Here is a 23,380-nt window from a genome sequence, read left to right as displayed (position 1 = left end):
TACAACATTTTCTTAATGGGATTTTTCCTTTGTATTTATGGTGAGCAAAGTTTAAGAAAACATTATGTGTTGGCCTTCAAGAGCTTACAATCGTGTGTATTTTCTATGAGCCTCAAAGGGTAAGTTTATTACTTGGTTGTACACCTTACACATGGTGTTGTTATTACTTGGTTGTACACTTTACATGGTGTTGTTATTTCTTGATTGTACAATATAGAGCTTAAGCTTTTCCCTTGCTAGCTGGAGACTCTACAACATTTTCTTAATGGGAGTTTTCCTTTGTATATATGGTGGGCCAAGTTTAAGAAAACATTATGTGTTGGCCTTCAAGAGCATGCCATCGTGTGTGTTTGCTATGAGCTATTTGCAAGCATGTTATATAAGAAAGAGGACAATCTTTTATCTTATAGCTTCCTCATATATGTAGGAAAAGAGAGAAGAGTTTCTTCTTTATGAGTCATTTGGGAAAGAGATAAGTCATCAACATTCTCTGAGTCATGTTGGAGGCCTCTCAATTCAACCCCATCCTCAAAGACTAGCTGTCACACACACTTACATCTACAAGTGAAGGGGTACAAATCCAACACAAGGACTTCTCTAAATTATCAACACCGAGCACATAGCTATTGTACACAAGGTTTCTCTTCAAGTTTTTTTGAATCACTTGAGTTTAGTTTTCTTCGGCTATGAGTGGTTCACCATCATAAATAAGAAAACCGAACCTTCCTATCTTGTCTTTTTTCGCACATAATTGATCAAAATGATTACTAAAAACATGGAATACAAGAGTGTACATACAATTGGAATAGTGGAAGAATGGGATTATGAAAGACTTAAGACTAGTTGAACAATAGTTACTTAACATGAATGGACACATGAAGGGTTCTTCTCAAAACATGTGCCCAAAATAAAAGACTTTTTATGCAAATAAAAATTACAAAGAAGTGAGTCCTCTATATAGGCTTAAGAGTGTCAAAGATATTAAATTACAAATACGTGAGTCCTTCATATGGGCTTGAGAGTTCCAAATATATTAAATTACAAATATGTGAGCCCTTTATACATATTTGAGAGCTCCACCAACTTTCTACAGTGAATGAAAGCTACATCAAGAAGGCATGCACAGTTTCCATAAGTAACTCAACTCAACTAAACTACATGAATTTATCCTTTAAAATCCCTTGTTTCCTAGGGTCTAGGCTAATTGGTATTAATTCAAAATGTGTACGTCTATGTGCCAATTGAGCTCGATGTTTTAATTATCCCCATTAAGCTAAACTTGAGATCTCAAACTCTTCCATCTAAGGTTGATGTTGCAAGTCTCCCAAAAGTTAACTAGATCTCTAAGAATGTATCTCAATCTTTCAAACTAATCTTTTCCAATGCTTTGTGAAGATATATCGACAAGTTAATCTTCATTGCTCGCAAAATGTAAGTCTATCACGTGATAAAAGTTTCTCTCAGATTACAAAATGTAAGTTTACCACACATGTTAAAACTCTCCCTCTCATAAAATTATAATGCAATTCAATGTGTCAGTGCATGTATGAAAGACTAGGTTATCTTCTAACATGGAACTCATGTATGAAAGACTAAATTATCTGCTGACATGATTGAACTCATGTTATCACAAAAAAGTGAAACTAGATTTAGCACATCTAATCCCATGTTACCAAGTAGGTTATTCATCCACATGACTAGTTGGGTAGCTGTTCTATAGTCTACTTCAGTGCTTCTTAAAGAAAGATGATTAAAGAAGTAGTTGGTTATTTCTTTGATAGCCAAGAAATAGAAACATTACCAAGTGTATAGCACCACTTGTGCACACTCTTCCTTGATTGAGACTCTCCTACCCAATGTGTATTACAAAACATACGAGGGTAGAATTTCCACCACTAGAGTAGAGTACACCATAGAATACACCATGATTCATTGTGGCCTTGACATATCATATAATATCCTTATGATATTCATTTTTCCTTATTTTTCATGAATTGGCTTACAACACCAACACAATATTAGGTTATTTTTGGCCTTGTGAATTGTGAGATAGATTGTGTCTTCACTACTCATGGCTCATTTGTTAGTTGAAAGCTTCACATTAGCTTCCGTGGGTGTAGAGATAGGCTTACAAGCTAGCATGTCAAACTTCTCAAGAAAATTCAACATATATTGCCTTTGGATCAATACAATAAGATGTTTTGATCACTATAATGCCTAAGAAAAACTTCAAGGAACCCAAATCTTTCATGTCAAAATCTACATATTTATGTATCATTGTTTCCTATAATAATCCAATCATCAATATACAACATGAGCACTATAATGTACTCTTTCTCTACTTTGACAAACATAGATGTACTCCTCCTCCTTTTTGACAAACATAGAAATGTCAACACTACTATTCCTAAAACCAAGGTGCACTAAAAACTATGAAAATCATTCAAATGAAGCTCTATGAGCTTGTTTTAAATTATATATATGCTTCCTCAACCTACATGCATGGTTAGGAAATCTTGGATAGACATAACCCTGAGATCATTCCAATATGTATACTTCCTCTTTAAGAGAGCCATTTAGAAAAGCATTTTTAACATCCACCTGATGTAAATTCCAATTTATATTTTCCACTATTGATATCTTCCCAACTTACATGTATGTAACCCTGGAGATCGTTCCATGTATACTTGAAAAGCATTTTGTACATCCATCTTATGTAAAGTCCAATTTGGATTTATCTTCCCAACTTGCATGTATGTAACCTTGGAGATCATTCCATGTATACTTCCTCTTTAAGAAAACCATTTAGCAAAGCATTTTTTACATCCATCTTATGTAAATTCCAATTTGGATTTATCTCTTTTGTGGTAGAAGATGAGATTGAAACTTCTTTAGCTGAAGCTAATATTGTGGATGGTTCTTGCTCATGATTATGGGATATGGACTTGAAACTTTCTTTAGATAGATGGGTGGATATAGATTGGGGTGGATCTAAAATTGAAAATGATATTTAAAGTTTTTCAACTGAAAAGGTGATATTGCGGATGATTATTGTAGATTGGGGTAATGATATTCAAAGTTTTTCAATTGAAGTTGATATTGTGGATGATTATTGTTAATGATATCGGATATGGACTTCAGAACTTTCTGAAGATAGATTTGGGATCTAGGATTGTCATGAAAATATGAGGTCTCAAGGAGATGATTAGATTAGGATGCATGCATGTGTTGCTATGACATGATTCACATTTCGATGTGCTTGTTTATTAACATGGCAATTTGGAGTTTGGCATAGGCATCACGAGACAAGAGCAATGCTAACAGCAAGGGTTTGCGGGGGGAAAAAATATTACCATCAAATTATCGTTAAAATCGTTGCTATATTGCACTAACATCAAGCATACAAACCTATATTTTTCATATAGTACTTAGTATCAAAGTCTAACAACTAAAAAGCCTTCAAGTGCATCATGGGATACTTATTCTTGCAAATGTTAGACTATGTTTAAACACATCACTATTACAAATTATTAACAAATATGAGAGGATCCTATTAAGTGAACATTAGGATTTTGCTATAAAATAAAAATATGCAATAGAATATGGAGATCCTTAAAGATTATGAGGGGTCAAGAAAATGCAACAAAAAGGGTCATGGTGGTATGCATCAAAAAAATAACATGATTGAGTCTATTGAGCTAAAGGTATGATGTAACCCATGTAGAAACATAAGCATGTGATTTCTCAGAATTCTTTATGTCGTGATTATGTTCTGAAAGAAGATGTTTGTGATTATGTTCTAAAAGAAGATGCTTCTAAGTCACCTCATGTCAAGATTCTATAAGATGTAGGGCAAGTTTAGTGTCTCATCATACTATTTGCTTGTTTGAGAAAAGGGAAACTCATGAGTCGTGATCTAACCACGTTCCAAGGTATTCTGTAGAAAATATGCCAACTTAGTTAATCAAGGGGCATATATTTATGGTGGGGCATTGAGCAATGCCAACTTAGTTAATCTAAGGTCTAGAGTTTGAAATAGACCCATATGTAGACCTTCCGGAAACCGTCAAAAGGAAGCTGTTAAAACTAGGTTTTAAAGCCACTACTTTTCACACTAGACACCGGAACACTATGCTAAACGTCACTTCATTATCCACGATGGAATGCTTTTTCCCTATAAAAACAATGTCCCCCCCCCCCCCCCCCCAAAAAAAAACAATGTGTTCCCCACGTTGTTGAAGAATATCCATAATGTTAGTGCGCTTGGAATTATCTTGGACCCTAAGTGTGCTTGGCGTTATCTTGGAATTATCTTGAAGATCCATACTGTTAGTGCCTGGAATTATCTTGGGCCCTAGTCTCGAAAAACTTTGGTTGAGAACTCTTTAGTCCGATGTATATAAAAGTTTTATTATAATATAACGTAAAATAGTCATTGTTTTATTTTAAATATAACTTAATTCGACTCTCTCTCCATTGCACTAAATTAATTGATACACTTGTCCAAGGGCCCTGTTGAGTAGACAATCTACCAATACGGTTGTCAGTACTGCATAGACATGTGATCAGCTCGCTCACCGAGGGAATTTAATCGCATATAACTGTGCAAATGTCATGCCAATGAAGTCCTAAGCTTCTATATTTCATTGATTGGCACATTACATGAACGAAAGCTTTCATTACTTAAAGCGCGCTAATACTGCTATAGGCAAAACACTGATCATGCACTGCTCCTAGGAGTAGAACCAGACATCCGTTCATTGCATGATTTTGATTCATTATCATTGTCTACACTTCCTGCTAGGCGCAGTGGCGGTAAATTAGCAGCTTGCTTAAGCTAATTATTACGTGATTAGCTTAGCTTCCTTGCGCGGATACATCAAGCTGTGGTCATGATTAAGAGACAATAGTGGCTCTCGTTTATTTTAAATATAACTTACTTGGACTCTCTCCATTGCACTAAATTAATTGATACGCTTGTCCAAGCTAGAACCCTGTGTTGAGTAGACAATCTACCAATACGGTTGCGAGTACTGCATACAGATGCGATCAGCTCGCTCACTGAGGGACGAATGAAGTGCTCAGCTTCTATATTTCATTGGCTGGCACGTTACAACGAAAGCTTTCATTACTTAAAGCGCGCTAATACTTCTATAGGCAAAACACTGATCATGCACTCCTCCTAGGCCTCCTAGGAGTAGAAGTAGACAGCCGGTCATTGCATGATTTTGATTGATTATCATTGTCTACGCTTCCTGCTAGGCGCAGTGGCGGTAAATTAGCAGGTTGCTTGAGCTAATTAGGTGATTAGCTTACCTTCCTTGAGCGGCTACGTCAAACTGTGGTCATGATTAAGACACTGTGGTCGCCAGAAGAGGATGAAAAGCTTCGAAAGGTTTTGATGGAAGAGGAAGGCGGCGCCAGAACGTCCACATGGAACGACAAAGCTCGCAAAGCTGGTAATTATATATGTGTCAAGAGATACAGTGCAGTCTTTTGTATCCCTAAGGTTGCCCTTAAGCTTAATATTAGCTATGTTAATTTTTGGTTTTCTTTTTACTGTCGGCGCCGTGCGTGCGACTGGAATATTCAAGGTCTACTTCGCTCTGGAAAAAGCTGTAGAATGCGGTGGATGAACCACCTGAGGCCCGGCCTCAAGCGAGGGCTCAAATTCTCCCCACACGAAGCTACGCTTGTGCTTCAACTGCAGCAAACATACGGCAATAGGTAAGCCCCCGCTTTTCCGTGGAACTCCTCTCACGACTAAGCTAATAAGAAACCCAAAACATTAATGCGCCTTTAATACATATTAATCTTGAGTAATTTAGTTTATAGACTATTTATAAGGCAAAATAGACTGCTTATAAAACTATACTCCCTAAGCTATAAATATAATTGACATTACGTGCATGCAGATGGGCTACGATAGCTGCTCATCATCGTTTAAAAGGAAGGACGGACAACGATGTGAAGAATCTGTGGCATGGCTGCATGAGACGCAAGAAGAAGCGTTTCTACAAGTTATATCAACCAGCTCCTCTTCACAGTCAGCAGCAAACCACCACCACCACGTCGGTTGCGGGCGGGCAGGCAGCTACAACAGTACTGACGAAAACATTGCCAGGATTAATACAAGCTGGGCAATATGTCGACGATGCAATGGACTTGGTGACTGTAGACAAACTCAAAATCCCTACCTTGCGAACTGCATTCTCTTCCTTCTTTTCCAGTAGTACTGACTATGATTTCATGCAGTTTCTGCATGATGAACAAGTTTATACGCCGCCTTCTTCATCACCTCTACAAAACTATGACCTCGAATTATCATAAACATTCCAATATGCAAATTTATAGCCCGAACCCAAAACCTAAGAAACTAGTATTGGAATTATAGAAAAAAACCAACTCATGTACTCAAAGCTTGCTACTCTATAAAGAGTGCAACACTTTAAATGCCGTTTGTTTAGCTATGGTGAGCTTTTAGCATATCTATAGTTATATTGGCTTTATTATTGATTTGATCTTTTTAAAAACACTGTTATTTTTGCTGCTAGACTCTCATTCTATTGTAGTGAATTTATTAATATTAGAGCTATGGATCTTTGGCATGTATGGATTTGATTCAAGATATATCAACAAAATATCCAAAGAACTTGTCTCTCACTGATCACATCACCACTCTGTTGTCGCACCAAAATGCTCCTTGTCACAACACTACTACCAACTCCCCCAACTCCCCTCCCCCCTAGAGAGAGGCCTAGCGATGGGTGGGGGGTTTGAATTCATTTTCTGGAGGGAAGCAAAAGACCCATCGTTGCTTAAGCGACTTCGAAGGGTCGCTTTAGTGACGTCTTAAATAATTTTGGATTGAACGTCGCTAATGCGACTACAGTCATCGCTTAAGTGACCCATCGCAGGCATCGCCGAAGTCGTCAATCAAGTCGTCGCTTAAGCGACTCTATTTGCGACGGCCATTGCTTGGAAGTAAGTTATAGACCACAGTTTTAAAGTCACATATTCAGTTTTCAAACTTTTGTTTCTCTCCCCCTCTCTCGTCTCCACCATGCCAACCCAGCCTAGAGTTCAAGGATTTCTCATCGCAATCAAGCGGATTTTGCGTGTGACGTGCCTCTTTCATGAGGATATCCATGCCGACATGGAGGAGTACCGCTAGTTGGATGTGGAGGAATGGAAGACAACGACGGCTATGCTCAGCGAGGCTCTCTAGCCTCACCAACCATGAGAGGGGTAGGGTGGAGGTACCTCACAGCCCACAACCAGTCCGTCCACAAAGGGTTGACCTCACAACCCATTGCCTCGCAGCCCATTGACGCTCCATCCACATAGGATGCAAGAGAGGTCCATCCTCCAGCGAGGTATGATCAGCCCCCCTTACGAGGTATTGGATTCTTGCACATATGTTGTTTTTTTGTATTCGATTGATTTTGATATTTATTGTGTTTGAAGCCATGAGAGAGATGAGGGATCTAGTGCAGATCGACCTGCCGAGAGACCTCAACCTGTCAGGTATTTGTTATTCTTTTTAATTATTTAGGTGTTGATGATTGATTGCTTGTTCCATCAAAGTATTGATTTTTTTATTGTAATTTTTATATTATGCTATAAAGGGAGGCAGACGCAATACCCTTTCCTCCATGCACCTCGGTCGGGAGCATGTCTATTGAGATCGAGTGGGATGCCATAGGTAGGGTTATTGACATGGGGAGGGGGAAGGCTTTCTGAAGTTGCATGCATGACCTTGTGCATACCTACATGGACGATATACATCTTAAGTGGGAGCTTGTCATTGATTGTTGATTATGTTTTGAGATTTTTTTTAAACTTTTTTAATCTAAAGTGTATGCCAACTTGTGTTTAATTTGTTTGCATGTAGAGATCAGGATTCGATGAACTTAAAATATGTCATAGGTCATTTACATAGTGAGTTTGGGGTTGGTCGGGATAAGAGGCTACTGAAGAGGGAGGTGCATCGACTATTGGCAAAGAGGCGAGATCACTACAAGAGAATCATTGTTTTTCGACGCTTAGTTTTCATGCCTAGTCGCGTCGTCGATAATGTGCATCGAACTAGGCATCAAAATAGGCATCGAAATATGCGTAAAAAAATGTATCGAAATAAGCGTGAAAAAAGTCGTCGCAATAAACATCGAAATAACAGTCAAATTTTTTTTTTAAAACGTCTCAATAAACGTCGAAATAACAGTCAAAATTTTTCTTTTAAAAACAAATTGAACTTATATATAATATTTGCTAGTTCCCATCCTGGGGTGTGTTTTAGCCTTCTCTTTCTACCTCTTTGCAAGCATATGTGTCTATGAGAGAGAGAGAGAGAGAGAGAGAGAGAGAGAGAGAGGAGAGAAAGAGATGATCAGAGATAGATAAAGAGAGAGAGAGAGAGAGAGAGAGAGAGAGAGAGAGAGAGAGGGGTGAAGCCGAGGGAGAGGGGAGGGTATAACTTCCATCACGCTCTTTCAAGGAGAAAAAATGCTAGCTCCTCCTCCTCATCACTAAGGTGTAATTAAGAAAGTGCTCTATTTTATAATGAAATTAAAGTTCACCATCAACTTGCTCGTCCTTAGCAAGATCCATGGCTCCAAATAAATCTATTTCTAGAAATACTCTGTCACTGTTGTCAATTGGTGGAACCAGTTCTCTTGTAGTAGTAGAAGGTAATTCATCCATGTCGTCATCCTCTTCTAGCTCTAGCATGAGAGTTGTCGATACATCATGATCATACTCAGCTTGAATCTCTTCTTCTTCTGGATTATCTCTAGTGTCTGTTTCTCGTTCAAGATGTATTTGTTCAGTGAGTACACCTTCATCTGATCCTACTCCCGTGTGAGCCTTACCTACTTTCTCAACTAGTATGTCTTCTTCTTGTTCTTGTTGTTGTTCAATAGGTGCTAGTGGTGTATGCTCAACCATCACATGATCTGGGGGTAGTTCCTCAGCAGTCAATTGCTATTTTTACCTCTTCAAATATTTATTTTTCACGTGAATTTATTTGGATCACAAACAACCATTTATAATCTGTCAAGTCTTCCACAAAGATGACTTGTTTACAGTGCTTTGGTAGCACAAATGTGTCCCTTTGGTTAGTCCATATCTTTGTGCGGTCTATTTGAAGAAATCTACATTTGTCTTTGCGTACAGTTACTTGCGCCCCTTGAGTTACCACTTGAACCATTTCACATCAAAAATAAACATATCAAACTTTTTGAATCCAACGTTGATAATGTCTTGGATTGTTCCACAATAATCTAGCATGCCTATTTCAGTATTGCCATCACTTGCACCTGAACGACTTTCTTGCACGAAATTAGCCTTCACACCACAATCAAATGTTGTTCTCTTTTTATCTATTCCTTCTACTTGAAAGTGACGTCCGCGTGACCAAATTGCCCCAGACTTTATGATACTACAAGCACAATAAATAAGTACTTTTATTATATAAATTCACGAAAGCACAACATAAAAGACAGTGCATAGATATCTCTAACTCACATACGTAGAAATCACAACCATATGCAAGCTCCTCCTCCTCATCACTTATTGATTCACCATTGCGTTTAGCTTGTAGTATGGTTTGCTCGAGCAATTTATTAGAAGAAAAGTCTGAAAGAAGTGCAAGTTCTGTTTGGGTACGGTAGTGTGCGGTTGTTCGACTCCTTCTAAAACTCAAACGAGCTTGGTCCCTTTCAGCCTTCACCAAGTTATATCTCTCAATCCATTTCTCCATAGCATGTGAGTTCAAGATGCAAAATTTATTGATCTTCTCACGTAATGCAACATCCATTGTTCTCACAACACCTTTCCGTTGTGGCTCTTCCCCAACTAGTCGATCATCTTCTTCTTGTGTCCATAATCTTGACATATTGGGATCAGACATACTGAGAAATTCAGTTATATATACAAGTGATTCTTGAACAAGCCATCCCGCTGCCATACTACCTTCAGGACGAGCTCTTTGACGAACAAATCCTTCAAGTGTCTTCATAAATCTCTCCAAGAAAAACATCCATCAGCACTATGGACAACCCCATATGGACAACCCCACCACCCACAACAACTTCATCAACCACATGAACTAGCAAGTGCAATTGAATGGTTAAAATACTTGTTGTTGGAAAGTATTTCTCAGCCACTGTAATAGCCTCGATGGAGATAAATTGTGCTACTTCCAATGTATCTCTACTTATCTCTTTCCTTGATATCCAACATACCACTGCACCAATTTTATAAATTGTTGCTCTTATGTCATCGTTGAGGCAATTCTTGATGGCTATAGGAAGCACGAATTGTAAGAATTTGTGCCAATCATGACTCTTCAAGCCACTAAGCTCATCGTCCTTTGTAAATTCTCCCTTCAAGAGCAATGCATGCATCATGTACGGGTACGAAACTCACTAATGCACTTCTTTACACGCTGTTGCTCATCCTTTTTCATGACCCAAGGTGCTTTCGGCAGCTTCACCTTTCCATCTGCTCTATTTTTGTGATGGTTTACCAAAGCACCTCAGCTATATTCTTGAAAATGTGCATTGGGTCAAGAAGATGGTTCACTAGAAGGTCATTCCAGTATGGAAGTTGATGGAAAATGGATAGATGCTTCATTCCTGGAGGTGTACAGGTTGGATCCAGCTCCCATAAGGTCCTCCAATCACTGCTCTTCCATATGCGAGGAGACCTCCCTAGAAATCACTACAAGGGATTGGGCTCATACCCGCGCTCTTAACCGCTAAAAATGACTTGTAGTATGGTTTGCTCGAGCAATTTATTAGAAGAAAAGTCTGAAAGAAGTGCAAGTTCTGTTTGGGTACGGTAGTGTGCGGTTGTTCGACTCCTTCTAAAACTCAAACGAGCTTGGTCCCTTTCAACCTTCACCAAGTTATATCTCTCAATCCATTTCTCCATAGCATGTGAGTTCAAGATGCAAAATTTATTGATCTTCTCACGTAATGCAACATCCATTGTTCTCACAACACCTTTCCGTTGTGGCTCTTCCCCAACTAGTCGATCATCTTCTTCTTGTGTCCATAATCTTGACATATTGGGATCAGACATACTGAGAAATTCAGTTATATATACAAGTGATTCTTGAACAAGCCATCCCGCTGCCATACTACCTTCAGGACGAGCTCTTTGACGAACAAATCCTTCAAGTGTCTTCATAAATCTCTCCAAGAAAAACATCCATCAGCACTATGGACAACCCCATATGGACAACCCCACCACCCACAACAACTTCATCAACCACATGAACTAGCAAGTGCAATTGAATGGTTAAAATACTTGTTGTTGGAAAGTATTTCTCAGCCACTGTAATAGCCTCGATGGAGATAAATTGTGCTACTTCCAATGTATCTCTACTTATCTCTTTCCTTGATATCCAACATACCACTGCACCAATTTTATAAATTGTTGCTCTAATGTCATCGTTGAGGCAATTCTTGATGGCTATAGGAAGCACGAATTGTAAGAATTTGTGCCAATCATGACTCTTCAAGCCACTAAGCTCATCGTCCTTTGTAAATTCTCCCTTCAAGAGCAATGCATGCATCATGTACGGGTACGAAACTCACTAATGCACTTCTTTACACGCTGTTGCTCATCCTTTTTCATGACCCAAGGTGCTTTCGGCAGCTTCACCTTTCCATCTGCTCTATTTTTGTGATGGTTTACCAAAGCACCTCAGCTATATTCTTGAAAATGTGCATTGGGTCAAGAAGATGGTTCACTAGAAGGTCATTCCAGTATGGAAGTTGATGGAAAATGGATAGATGCTTCATTCCTGGAGGTGTATAGGTTGGATCCAGCTCCCATAAGGTCCTCCAATCACTGCTCTTCCATATGCGAGGAGACCTCCCTAGAAATATTCCCTCATACAAAGGATGGTCCACTGGGAGATACTTCTTGTGGCCCTTGTATACTATCTTCTTCATAGACTTTGAGTATTGAGCCTCAAGTTGTGGCCCACATAATGGACATTCACTATACCTTGACACTAGAGCCCTGTAGAACATAAAAAAATATTATAGCAGGAAAGTTTGGATGACAATCATGACTTAATATAATATATTATCAAGCTACAGTATTACCTGAGCACTCTCCATAGCCAGGACAATCATGTATAGTCCACATAAGTATTCCTCTCAATGTTAGCGCACGTTGTCCAAACCTCTTGGAAATATCATGAACTTCAGTACTCTCCCATAGAACACAAAGCTCCTCAACTAAAGGGGCTAAATACACATCCATGTTCTTCACCTTGTACTTTCCAACAAGAACTATCGAAGACAATAAAAGATGTCCTTTTTTTATCGCTAGCCATGGTGGAAGATTATAGTTAACTAGACAAATAGGCCATGTACTCCATGATGAACTTCATATACCAAATAAACTCACTCCATCCATCGCTAGTCCGAGTCCAATATGGCGAGCCTCCTCTTGAAAGGCTACCCACTTCTCTTCAGTGTGCTTCCATGCAAGGGAATCTACGACGGGCACACGCATAACACCATCCGTGGACCTAGTGTTACGGTGCCAAGTCATCAATCCTGCAATGGATTTGCACTTGAACATTGTTTTAATTCGAGGGATGATGGAAAAGTGTCATAAAACTTTTGCTGATACCCTTTCTCCTTCCACATCTTGTCTATATCGCGATGTACCACAATGTGGACATTGTACTGCATTGTTATATTCTTGTTCGATAAAGAATACAATCGTTTGGACAAGCATCGTATGTGTTGTAGTCCATGCCAATCAAGTGCAACATTGCTTTTGCTCGACTATGGTCTACTGGCATTTCATTATCTTCTGGCAATATTTGATGTTTCAATAAGCTGATATACAAAATAGTCAGACTAAGAAAATGCATATGAAGGTACATAACTCACTAATTGCATATGATATCATCACTTACACAAAAAGTTTTGATACACTCGTATCAGACCATCCAAAAATGGATTGTAAGTTCAATATGGATAGGCAAGTGCATAAAATAGACACATTGACTCCATGATATAGTGGAAGACTAGCAAGCTTGCGTAGCTATTTCTCTTCTTGGGAAGCGTATTCCACATGTCATGTGTTTTCTTCTACCCCTTCGTGTTCCAAACCTCGATCTTCTGCTCCATCGTGTAAGGCATTTATCATGTCATCCATGTCATGTTATAGTATTTGCTCTGAATCTGCCTCAAGTTCCTTAGGTTGTTGGATCACCTCGTTTGTGGCTACTCTTGTTTGTCTCCATCGTTCATGCTGAATATCCACTGGTTCATCATTTTGTTGAAGCGCGCACTGCCACTAATTAGATGTTCCAATCGCTCCACCAGAAATATTTTCCATTTTTTTGTATGATCATTGCAAATTCGTCGATGTCGAGCCAGTTGGTATTTGCAGCGAGTATATGGGTAAAGTGTCTTCTCCTCTAAAGAAACAAACTTTGAGGGTGTGGCGTCGTCCATGGTTTTCGTATTGATTTGCAAAATGGGAATGAATGCTTATTTTTGTAGGGGAATCTTGCCTTAAGTATTTGTGGAGGGTGGTAGTCGGTGATAGGTAATTTGAAATTTTAGGGGTGCACAAGATCTGGAAAGATTTTGAATTTGAATGAAAAGTAGCGATCGTCGGAATTAGCGTCGAAAATATCACCAAAACAACCGTCGAAAAGAACGTGGAAATTTTATTTTTTTGACTCTTATTTCCATGCTATTTTCCACGCGCTTTTCAACGCACTTTCCCACACTTATTTTAACGCATATATCGATGGCACAAGTTATGACAGTAAAACAGAACCTCTCTTTTTTGTGCATTTTTTTTCATGCACATGTGTTTTGCTTCCTCACCAAGTTCACCTCCTTTTTCCTCACTCCCATCTCCTCTTGGTTACATGTACATGTGTAATTATGAGTAATTTTTTTTAAAACTTTCTCATTTATTTTGCATGTTCTTTCTCTCTCCCAAGCTCTTCTCCACCTCCTTCTTTGCCCTCCCTCCCCTCCCCTCCCCTCTCCTCTTCCTCACCAAGTTCACCTCCTTTTTCCTCACTCCCATCTCCTCTTGGTTACATGTACATGTGTAATTATGAGTAATTTTTTTTAAACTTTCTCATTTGTTTTGCATGTTCTTTCTCTCTCCCAAGCTCTTCTCCACCTCCTTCTTTGCCCTCCCTCCCCTCCTCTCCCCTCTCCTCTCCTCTTGGTTGTTAAATCGGTGTGTGTGTGTGTGTTGAAGGATAAACCTCCTTGTGTATCCATGCTATTTACACTTTTAGGGTTTCGTATCACTTATTCTTTTCTCAACTTTCTGTTTTGTTTTGTAGGTCTTCTAATCCTCTCTTTCAACTTCACTAAAAAGACGTAAACCTTTCCTCTATTTTTATCTACCAAAAAGAGGGGTTTTGTTTTGTAGGTCCTCTATGCATAGAGCTTAATGCACATGCATAGAGCTCTAATCATAGAGCTTAATCTATGCATTAAGCTCTATTCATATAGCTTTATGCATAGATTAAGCTCTATGCATGCATTCATAATGCATAGAGATATATGTATAGATTAAGCTCTATGCATAGAGCTCCATGCATGCATTCAGCTCTATCGATGCATGCATTCAGCTCCATGCATACATTCAGCTCTATCGATGCATGCATTAAGCTCTATGCATGCATGCTTAATGCATAGCACTGGGATACGGTTTAGTTTAGGATAGTGTGGCTTGCAAAGTGCTTTATGCAAAAGCCTCATGCATAAGCTTTATGTATAAGGCCTCATGCATAAGCTTTTGTATGTATACATTACTAATCCTTTCTTCACTCTTTTGTTAGTTTTGTAGATCCTCTAATCCTCTCTTTCAACATCACGAAAAAGAGGTAAGTGCTTTTCTATCTTTCCTCTCTTTTCTCTATTAATATTGCACCCTTGGGTGCTGGGGATTTGTTTTATAGATTTGCACATAAGCATTATGCATAATGCTCATTCATGCTTTATGCATAATGATTTATGCATAATGCTTTATGCATAAGCCTCATGCATAAGGCCTCATGCATGAGCTTTATGCATAATGCTTTATGCAGCATAAGGCCTTATGCATAGTGCTTTATGCATAAGCCTCATGCATAGCTTTGTGCATAAGCCTCATGCATAGCTTTATGCATAATGAATGTTGAGGGATAATTCATGTGTATGCTCTTATTAAAGTGCCCATGTGGGCTTTGTTATGTGTGTGTAGCAACATGTCTCGCACTCAAGATGAGACATCCACTTACTCTCCATCCTTCTCTCCATATGAGACATCCACTTACTCTCCATCCTTCTCTCCATATGCCATGTCGCCTGACCAGTTCATGGGTTTTTTAGCATAAGCCACGCCTGAGCAAAGAGCGATGGAACAAAAATATTTTAGGAGAGGGACGGGCACTTCGACCGCACCATCGAGCACCACCACCACTAACCCTAGTTCACATGTAGAAACCCCACAAAGAGCGGCTAGAACCCCTCGCTTGTCCACTCGCAGAGCACAATGCTCGAGTAGTGGAGGTGGAGGTGGTTGTTGTCCAAGTGGGAGCATGGATGGGTCTACGTCCCCACGTGAGCGTCCTTCCCCATCTAGCACCATAAGCACTCCACGTGAGCATCCTTCCCCATCTAGCACCATAAGCACTCCACGCTCGTGATTCTCGGTGACATTTTGACACAGCCCACACCCGCCGATCAAATCAAGGATGAGTAAAAGCCGGCGGTAGTGATGTCGTCCCCATAAGTTGGATAAAGGACCACATGGTGGCGGACATCATGAAACATTGGTGGGGAGATGTGTCTAGGACTAAGGAGAGTGAAGGCAGGGGGTGAGAAGCCTTGATACATGAGCACCAAGGATTGGAATGAGGAGAGGCAAAGCATGCCTGAAATCCCCAACGCTACAAGCAACAAGAGGATGCGCGGCCAAAGCCCGAATCGAGAGCGTAGAAAACTCTCACCTTGGAAGCGGTGATTAGGATGCATTCCATGTCTACTTTGTAAGTATCAACATTTATCTTGTATGTGTCATTTGATATTATGTCTACTTTGTAAGTATCAATGCTTATCTTGTCGTTTTGGTACTTTTAGAATCAAGTGGTTGGTCGATTCGGCAATGGGAGAAGAGGAGGACATTGCTTGCCACCATAACACATACATTCTTTTGGAGAAGCTTGAGCGAGAAGGCGCCAACCTCAATTGGGGGCACATTGTAGATATGGTAAGTAGTACGACAAGCCTTAACCTTATGATTTGTATACTTGCTTTGCCTTGTCATCACTACAAGGGATCGGGCTCATACCCGCGCTCCTAGTCGCTAAAAATGACTTGTGAAAAAAAGTAGCGGGCTTGTGTATCAGCACGTGTATAATCGCGGCCATAGACATGTGTGTAAAAGTGCGTGTATAGGACTGTTCAGACGCGCTGATACACGGGCATATACACGCATTTTGTCAGTTCAGCTGCGTGCTTAGACGCGCTGATAGAAGCGTCTATACACGTATTTTGTCACTGTAGACGCGCTTATACACGCATATTTCTCAGATTTGATGCGTTTATACACGTGTGTTTTATAGATTATCCGCGTATATACACACGACTTTTTGCAGATCTGACGCATTTATACACGCGAACAGAGAGCAAAAAAAAAATTCCAGAGAGTGCTATTTGGTACCTGAATGCTGTTCTAGCATTCCAGCACCCAATAACACTCTCTAGAATTTTTCTTTTGGGTGCATTGGACCATCCACGAGGAAGATTAAGACAAGAACGACATGAATGCATACGTTGTCAATACACGATTCAAGATAGACATGAATGCAATACTATCGATTCACGATTCAATATTACTATCAAAATTTCACACATATATACAAGGGAGTCCATATGTCAAAGTAGCCCATGGCTTCAGTTACAAAAATATATATACAGCCACATCCTCAATATGGAATGTGATACTATAAGTCTGAGTACTACTCAGACCCAGATGATGACTCGGTGCTCCCTCCATGCTCAGATGAGCTCACATCGGTCGGAATGTCCGATGAGTAGTGCTCACGTCCACCCTCTGCAGTGGCGGCAGGTGGATCATCAGCAACTTGTGCCTATTCAAGTACTATATAGTATATAAGTATATATATATGTAATTCAATAAACCAAAATCATTCGTTTAGAGTTTTCAAGTACCTGTCGACCGTATGGTCTCATGGCCATCTCAAACTGCGCGTCCGTAATACGCCCCTCGGCTCTGAAGATGGTCGTGTCATGTCTGCTATACCGGCCAGCATACCCAGTATCATGGGTTGTGGGCTTCCTCCCCGTAACCCGTCGCTGTATCATAATCAACACAATTTGTAAGATTAAAACAATCATAGAATCAATGAATTAAGTAAATAATCAAATAAAGTGGCAAGATACTTACGAACTCTGCCTCCCATGACTCGACGCCGCCAGATCCGAAATGCAAAGATCCAATGGTCTCCATGTGGATCCGTCGTGCCTCCACATGCTGCCTGCTCTTCACGCCACCCTTTGCTCGTTTCTTTGCCTCCTTCCACTCACGTTTGTGCGCAGTGACAGGTTTCTCGACAGGATAGCCACCCGCAGCAGCAGCTACATTTAGTCCATCATCATATGCGAGTTTTTTACGGTGAGATCTTTTATTACTTAAGATCTCCCTTATTCGCGTCCTCCCATACATCCGAGAATGTAGCATGTGGGGGATTGGGGTACCGACTATGTACAGCCTCTATCACCTCCCCAACTAATCAGCTATTTTGATCTTTAAATTTAATAAAACAATTTCTATACAAGTTTGAAACTACCCCACGCATGTACTCCATTACCTCTTTCCCCCTCGCATCCATCACTATCCCGCCCCTATCCATCACATCATATCAGATCACTCCCTCCACCTCTCTCATCTCCTCCTCTTCCGAACTGTCTCCTTTAACTCTTCTCCCTCTATCTCCTCTCTCACCGCGTGCCCTACTACCTCCCCCACCAAAGCACCCGCCGCATCTTCCATTCCCACTCTTCCCACTGTTGCGGGTGGAATCACGACTGGGGGATTGTCTACGTGATGGTGGCTGTGAGCCCTGATGTGACGGTGGCTCTGAGGGAGTACGTGGTGGTGGCTGTGAGCCCTGACGTGACAGTGCTTGGGAGGGTGTGCGTGAGTGTGTCTGGGAGGACGAGGTATGTCTCCTCGGTGGGCGTGGAAGAGGAGAAGCTGCATGCCATCGGACTCGTAGGCATACACGGCAGTGGAGTGCCCTGGATACTCACGGTATGGGTATAGACACCAGGCATGCAAGGAGGGGGATGGGCATACATGTACTCTGTAAGCTCAACTGGACCAGGATGGCACCCAAAATGATTTAGCATCTCCATCAGCCAATTGCTGTACGCAAATGGATCGGATGAAGAACCTGGAATATCCATAAAGAATCTGCAAAAATAAAAGTAAATACATGATTGCATCAAAGCACAAATGCAAGCTAGGCACACATATGATTTTCCACCATCAAACTGACATCACTATCTAGAGAATTCACATCTTCAACAACACTCAGAACTATAGAGTTATCCTCCTACAACTCTTCAAAAACTACATCACTATCACCATAACATCCATCTTGTGTGGTTATCTTCAAAGGTTGCACACACATTATTGCATGCATGACTATCACCATCTTCATGTACATCATGGGCTGTCTCTTGACTCACACAAATAGAGCAATCATCCAAGCCACCTATCAGCCTACAGACCATAGAATGGGGAAACACAGTCTCGTGTATACACCCGTCTAGAAACGCGTGTATACACCTGTCCAAAAACGCGTGTATACACCTGTCTAGAAACGCGTGTATACACCTGTCTAGAAACGCGTGTATATACGCGTGAACCGTCTGTGCAGACAGGATACACGTAAACATACACGCGACCAGGGATTTCATTAACGTCTTCACAATTTCGTGATCACGTTAACAAAACCTATTGTTAACATATTAAAACTTGTGATCACAATGTATATTCACACGACCTGAGAAATGACCTGCCGGAACCCACTATTCCAGTAATACCTCCGGGCTTCCACCATTCCCGGCGGGCCCGCCGGGGTATGAGGTTTTCCCGGCGGGCCCGCCGGGAAAGCTAAAAGCCCGGCGAGCCCGCCGGGAAAGCTAAAAGCCCGGCGAGCCCGCCGGGAAAAACAAGAAACACCGGCGGGGTATTATTCTGTATATAAACACTGCCCGACACCCGTCGTACAACTTTTGGGAAGATAGTCCTTGTTTTGGGGGCGTGATATCTCTCCTCAAAGTACTTGTAGAGCTCTCGAGTTGCTAGAAGTGTCCTCTTGGGAAGAACGTCCTTATTTTAGGGGCTGTCGTCTTTCCTTGTAGGCACTCCTAAGGCTATTGGGCCACTCGTCCTTAGTTCTTTGAACTGGGGGTAGGGTGTGGTTCGTAGCTAATACTTGCGGAGATTTAGGGACAAATTTGGAGTCATTCAGCTTTGCATTTGAGCCACGTACGTAATCTACCTCATTCTGCTTTATGAATGGTTTGATGGAGCCAAGAGTCCTGCTTAGGGGCTTGTATTGGTTCTTGATACTTGATATAGTTTAGAGTAGACAAGGGTCTATTGTCCTATACTAGAGTATTGGGCAAGCATAGATCTTTGATTTTTTTTGTGAATGTTAGAGAAGGTCTATTGTCCTATACTAGAGTATTGGGCAAGCATAGATCTTTAATTGTGTAAAGTATCCTTAATTGGGTACAAAAGGCATCCTTCATTGGGGGTGCAATGTGCATGATAGTTTCGAAGTAGTTTTGTAGTAAGACCTTGCAAGATAGTTTGAAATAGTTTTGTGTTATGTGATGATCTTTTGTATTTGTCAAGATAGTTTCGAAGTACTTTGTCTGCAGATGTATGTTTTGTTATACGTGAGTGATTTGTTGTTTTTTCATTTGTGTATTCATTGTTATATGCTTGGTTGAATAGGCTATTTGTTGAGATGGAGGACAATGTTGGATCCAGTGGTACCTCCAATAGAGTCCAAATTTCAAATAGCAGGAAAAAAAAGGCACCTGGGATAGAGTGGCAATATGCAATTAACGTTGGTGATCGATTCATAGATTGGGAGTGTAAGCTATGCCATGCAGTAAAATCAGGTGGGGCGCCTCGACTAAGAGAACACTTTTTAGGCGGACCGAAGAAAAAGTCATGTACCCACCCCTCTGCACCTATAGTGGCCAAACGCATAAGAGAAGAAATTCAAAAGAAAGATTCAAGAAAACATGACACTCCTCCCGTTAATGTATCAAGGCAGCAAGAACACTGTTCTTCTAATCATCAAACTCCCGCTACATCGCCTACTTGTACCCCGAACGACAATATGCAGCCAGAAAGTAATCTACCCAGTGCATCTTCTTGCAAGCAAAACTTTGACGTAGGAAATATACCCATGCGTCAAACTTCATTGCAAGAAAGCCTACGTCAAGGTCGACTCGATGATGCACAACTCGTCCTTGCTGAAGCGATTTACTTTTCTGGGAGTGCTATGATGATGGTGGACAGTGAGCATTGGAAGAGAGCATGGAAGAAAATTGGTGAGTTTGGACCAGGGTTTTCACCGCCTACGTACCATGCTATGCGAAATGATCTATTAGAGAAATGTTATGCGCAGGTAAAAGAACGTGTACAAAGAATTATTCTTAGCAATATAGAGCTTTCTGGATGTAGTATAGTAAGTGATGGATGGTCTAATGTGCAAAGAAAACCATTAATTAATGTAATGGTTATTTCACCTAGAGGTGAGACTTTCATCCGTGCCGTGGATTCAGCTGGTTCAATCAAAACTGGGGCTTACATTGCTCAAGTTATTAGCACTGTGATAGAGGAAGTGGGTGCCAAAAATGTAGTCCAAGTCGTCATGGACAATGCAAAAAATTGTAAAAATGCATCCAGAATCCTACAGCGACAATATCCACATATTTTTCCGGTAGGCTATAATACTCATAGTTTGAATCTTGTATTAAAAGATTGGTATAAATCTGATGATACCAAATGGTTTGCCTCAATCGTCAACACTGCTCGCCAGCTTGTGAAATTCATGCTCAAGAGACAGAGAGTTTTGGATATGTTTCGACCTCGCATGTCAGTTATGTTAAAGCTTCCAGTGGAGACTAGGTTTTGCACTCACTTTTACACTTTTGAGTCTCTTCTTAGAAATAAAGATGCAGTTTGTGAAACATTTACATGCATGGCATTTCATGACTGGGAGAGCACTCAACTTGAAAAAGTGAAAGAGAAAATCAAAGTCTTGAAGGCAGCGCTTACGAGAAGAAGTTGGTGGAACAGTGTGATGGATGCATACCATGTAATGATGCCTGTTATGTATGCTGTACGAAGCCTTGATCAAAGAGCGCCTAATCTCGGAAAAGCATGGATGCAATGGTGGACTGTCCAGCGGAGTTTGGAGTGTCCTGAGAAATTAGAGCATTCAGTGGTGGAGAAGCAATGGCGTGTACCATTCTCTAGTAGACAAAGAAAAGTTCTGTTGAAGTACTTTCATGCTAGATGGATTGGAGCGCATTCACCACTGCACAGTGCTGCTTACATGTTAGATCCTGAATATTGGAATATGGATTTGATGTCCAACGTTGAGGTGGTGCAAGATTTTTATAAAGTGGTAAACACTTTCTATAATAATGATGATGATCGTGTACAGTGCATAAAGGAGATGACCTCATTTCGATTGAAAGAGGGTTTATTTTCCAACTCCCTTGTTCAACAAATGGCTAAAGAGCAACCTGCATGGAAGTGGTGGATGATGAATGGTGGTGAGCATTATGCTTTATTGCGCAACCTTGCGATGAAGGTTCTAAGTCAGTGCTCTTCAAACTCAGGCTCAGAAAGAAACTGGAGCATGTATAAATATATTCATAGTACTATTCGCAATCGACTTCTTGCGGATCGAGCAGATAAACTTGTTTACATGTACTGCAATGAAAAGATCTTGCGAGACATCGAAAGCGAAGAGTATGAAGAAGATATGCCCAGATGGATGTACAATTGTGAAGATGTAGACGAGAACTTTGATGTTGGACGTACGTTGTGCACCACCCTTGAGATAGAAGACAATTTAGACATTGACTTAGATGAGCTTAATTTAGCAGACGAGAGAGTAAACGGTGAAAGAATTTTGGAGCAAGATACTGACATGGAGGAAGAAGTCACTTCATTAATTTAATAAAAAGTACTTGTACAAATGATCATATTTGGAGAAATTATCAATACAAAAGTAGAATTTGTTTTTCTTAGCTCTCATCTTGAAATAAATTGCGAATTGCACTAGGAGTTGCATCTAAAGGTCCTGGTGGTTTATATTCGCTAGCCATGCCGAACACTGTATAAATACCTTGATTTATTGGGACACTGCACAATGCACATGTGGAAGTATTTTGCATTTGTCTCACTAAACATATTAAGTGGTAGTAGTGTCCACATGGTAGTATATACTGGCCGCTCCACCCATCGAATACTTTGTAACATACAGGACATTGGGGGGTGGAGGAACTTGTAGCCTCAGCAGAAACTCCCACAAGATCAGGATGTATCAAAAAATGAGAGATGTGATTTCCTTGGCGCACAGGAGCAATACGTGAAGAGATGCTCTGCACGTCTTGGCTGATCTTTGTTAGCTGCTCTTGAATTCCTCTATTGGCCGGGGGAGGAGTTGACGCTTGAGTTAATCGGTCAGCTTCTTTCTCCTTCTCTGCTAGCTGTGCCCCTAAGCTTTCTTTGACCTGGTTTAGCTCCAGTCCGGCGCCCTCCACCATAAGAGCAAGTTCTTCTCTTGTGAATGTAACTGTCTCTTCACGTATGTCGTGGGTGTTGACAGTGGCCTCTCTGGAGGCGAAGTCCACTGGAGTTTCCAGTACAAAGTGAGCATATAGCATTTTAGCAAAATACAGTGGAGCGTCGGCGTTATGGAGAGGACGGCCGTACACCTCCAAGAAAATGCGCTCGGCATTAGTTTTGATATCATTGTTAGTGCAACGAGAAATCTTCCATCTTCCCTTCTTTATCTCGCCATCTGGACATGGCCATATTGCCTTTATCATCTCTGTAGTTACCCGTTTGTTTATGTCTTTCCATTGGGCATAAGTTGGATTTGTCCATTTCGATAATCTGCACGCTGTTCTTGTAGCTTCGCGGGCTGTCAGGCCATGTGCAAGGGCCTTCATTCTCTCGTATGCCTTCTTGGCTAACTCCTGATGCTCGTTTGCTTGCGCTTGCTCCATATCTGCATGAACGTAAACGACATTAGGAT

General features: G+C 40.7%; 1 protein-coding gene across 1 annotated transcript; it reads left to right on the top strand.

Annotated features, from left to right (window-relative positions):
• The first annotated feature begins 5,194 nt into the window (after nucleotides 1-5,194).
• LOC147614684 (uncharacterized) lies at nucleotides 5,195-6,351 on the top strand. The gene is made up of 3 exons (XM_086779715.1): nucleotides 5,195-5,459; nucleotides 5,595-5,727; nucleotides 5,916-6,351. Exons 1-3 carry the CDS (start codon nucleotides 5,348-5,350, stop codon nucleotides 6,328-6,330), a joined length of 660 nt encoding a protein of 219 aa, XP_086635841.1. The 5' UTR covers nucleotides 5,195-5,347; the 3' UTR covers nucleotides 6,331-6,351.
• Nucleotides 6,352-23,380: the final 17,029 nt, after the last annotated feature.

This window comes from Cibotium barometz, chromosome 41 (genome assembly GCF_041138505.1).
Source record: "Cibotium barometz isolate CiBa-2024 chromosome 41, ASM4113850v1, whole genome shotgun sequence".
Classification (NCBI taxonomy): Eukaryota; Viridiplantae; Streptophyta; class Polypodiopsida; order Cyatheales; family Cibotiaceae; genus Cibotium; species Cibotium barometz.
This window is presented reverse-complemented; position numbering and strand designations above follow the sequence as displayed.

Bases quoted from the DNA above. Each gene is read 5' to 3' on its own strand.
- LOC147614684 (XM_086779715.1), top strand. From the start codon at position 5,348: ATGATTAAGACACTGTGGTCGCCAGAAGAGGATGAAAAGCTTCGAAAG. The intron at 5,460-5,594 runs GTAATTATATAT...GGAATATTCAAG, and splicing joins CGACAAAGCTCGCAAAGCTG to GTCTACTTCGCTCTGGAAAA. The intron at 5,728-5,915 runs GTAAGCCCCCGC...ACGTGCATGCAG, and splicing joins CAGCAAACATACGGCAATAG to ATGGGCTACGATAGCTGCTC.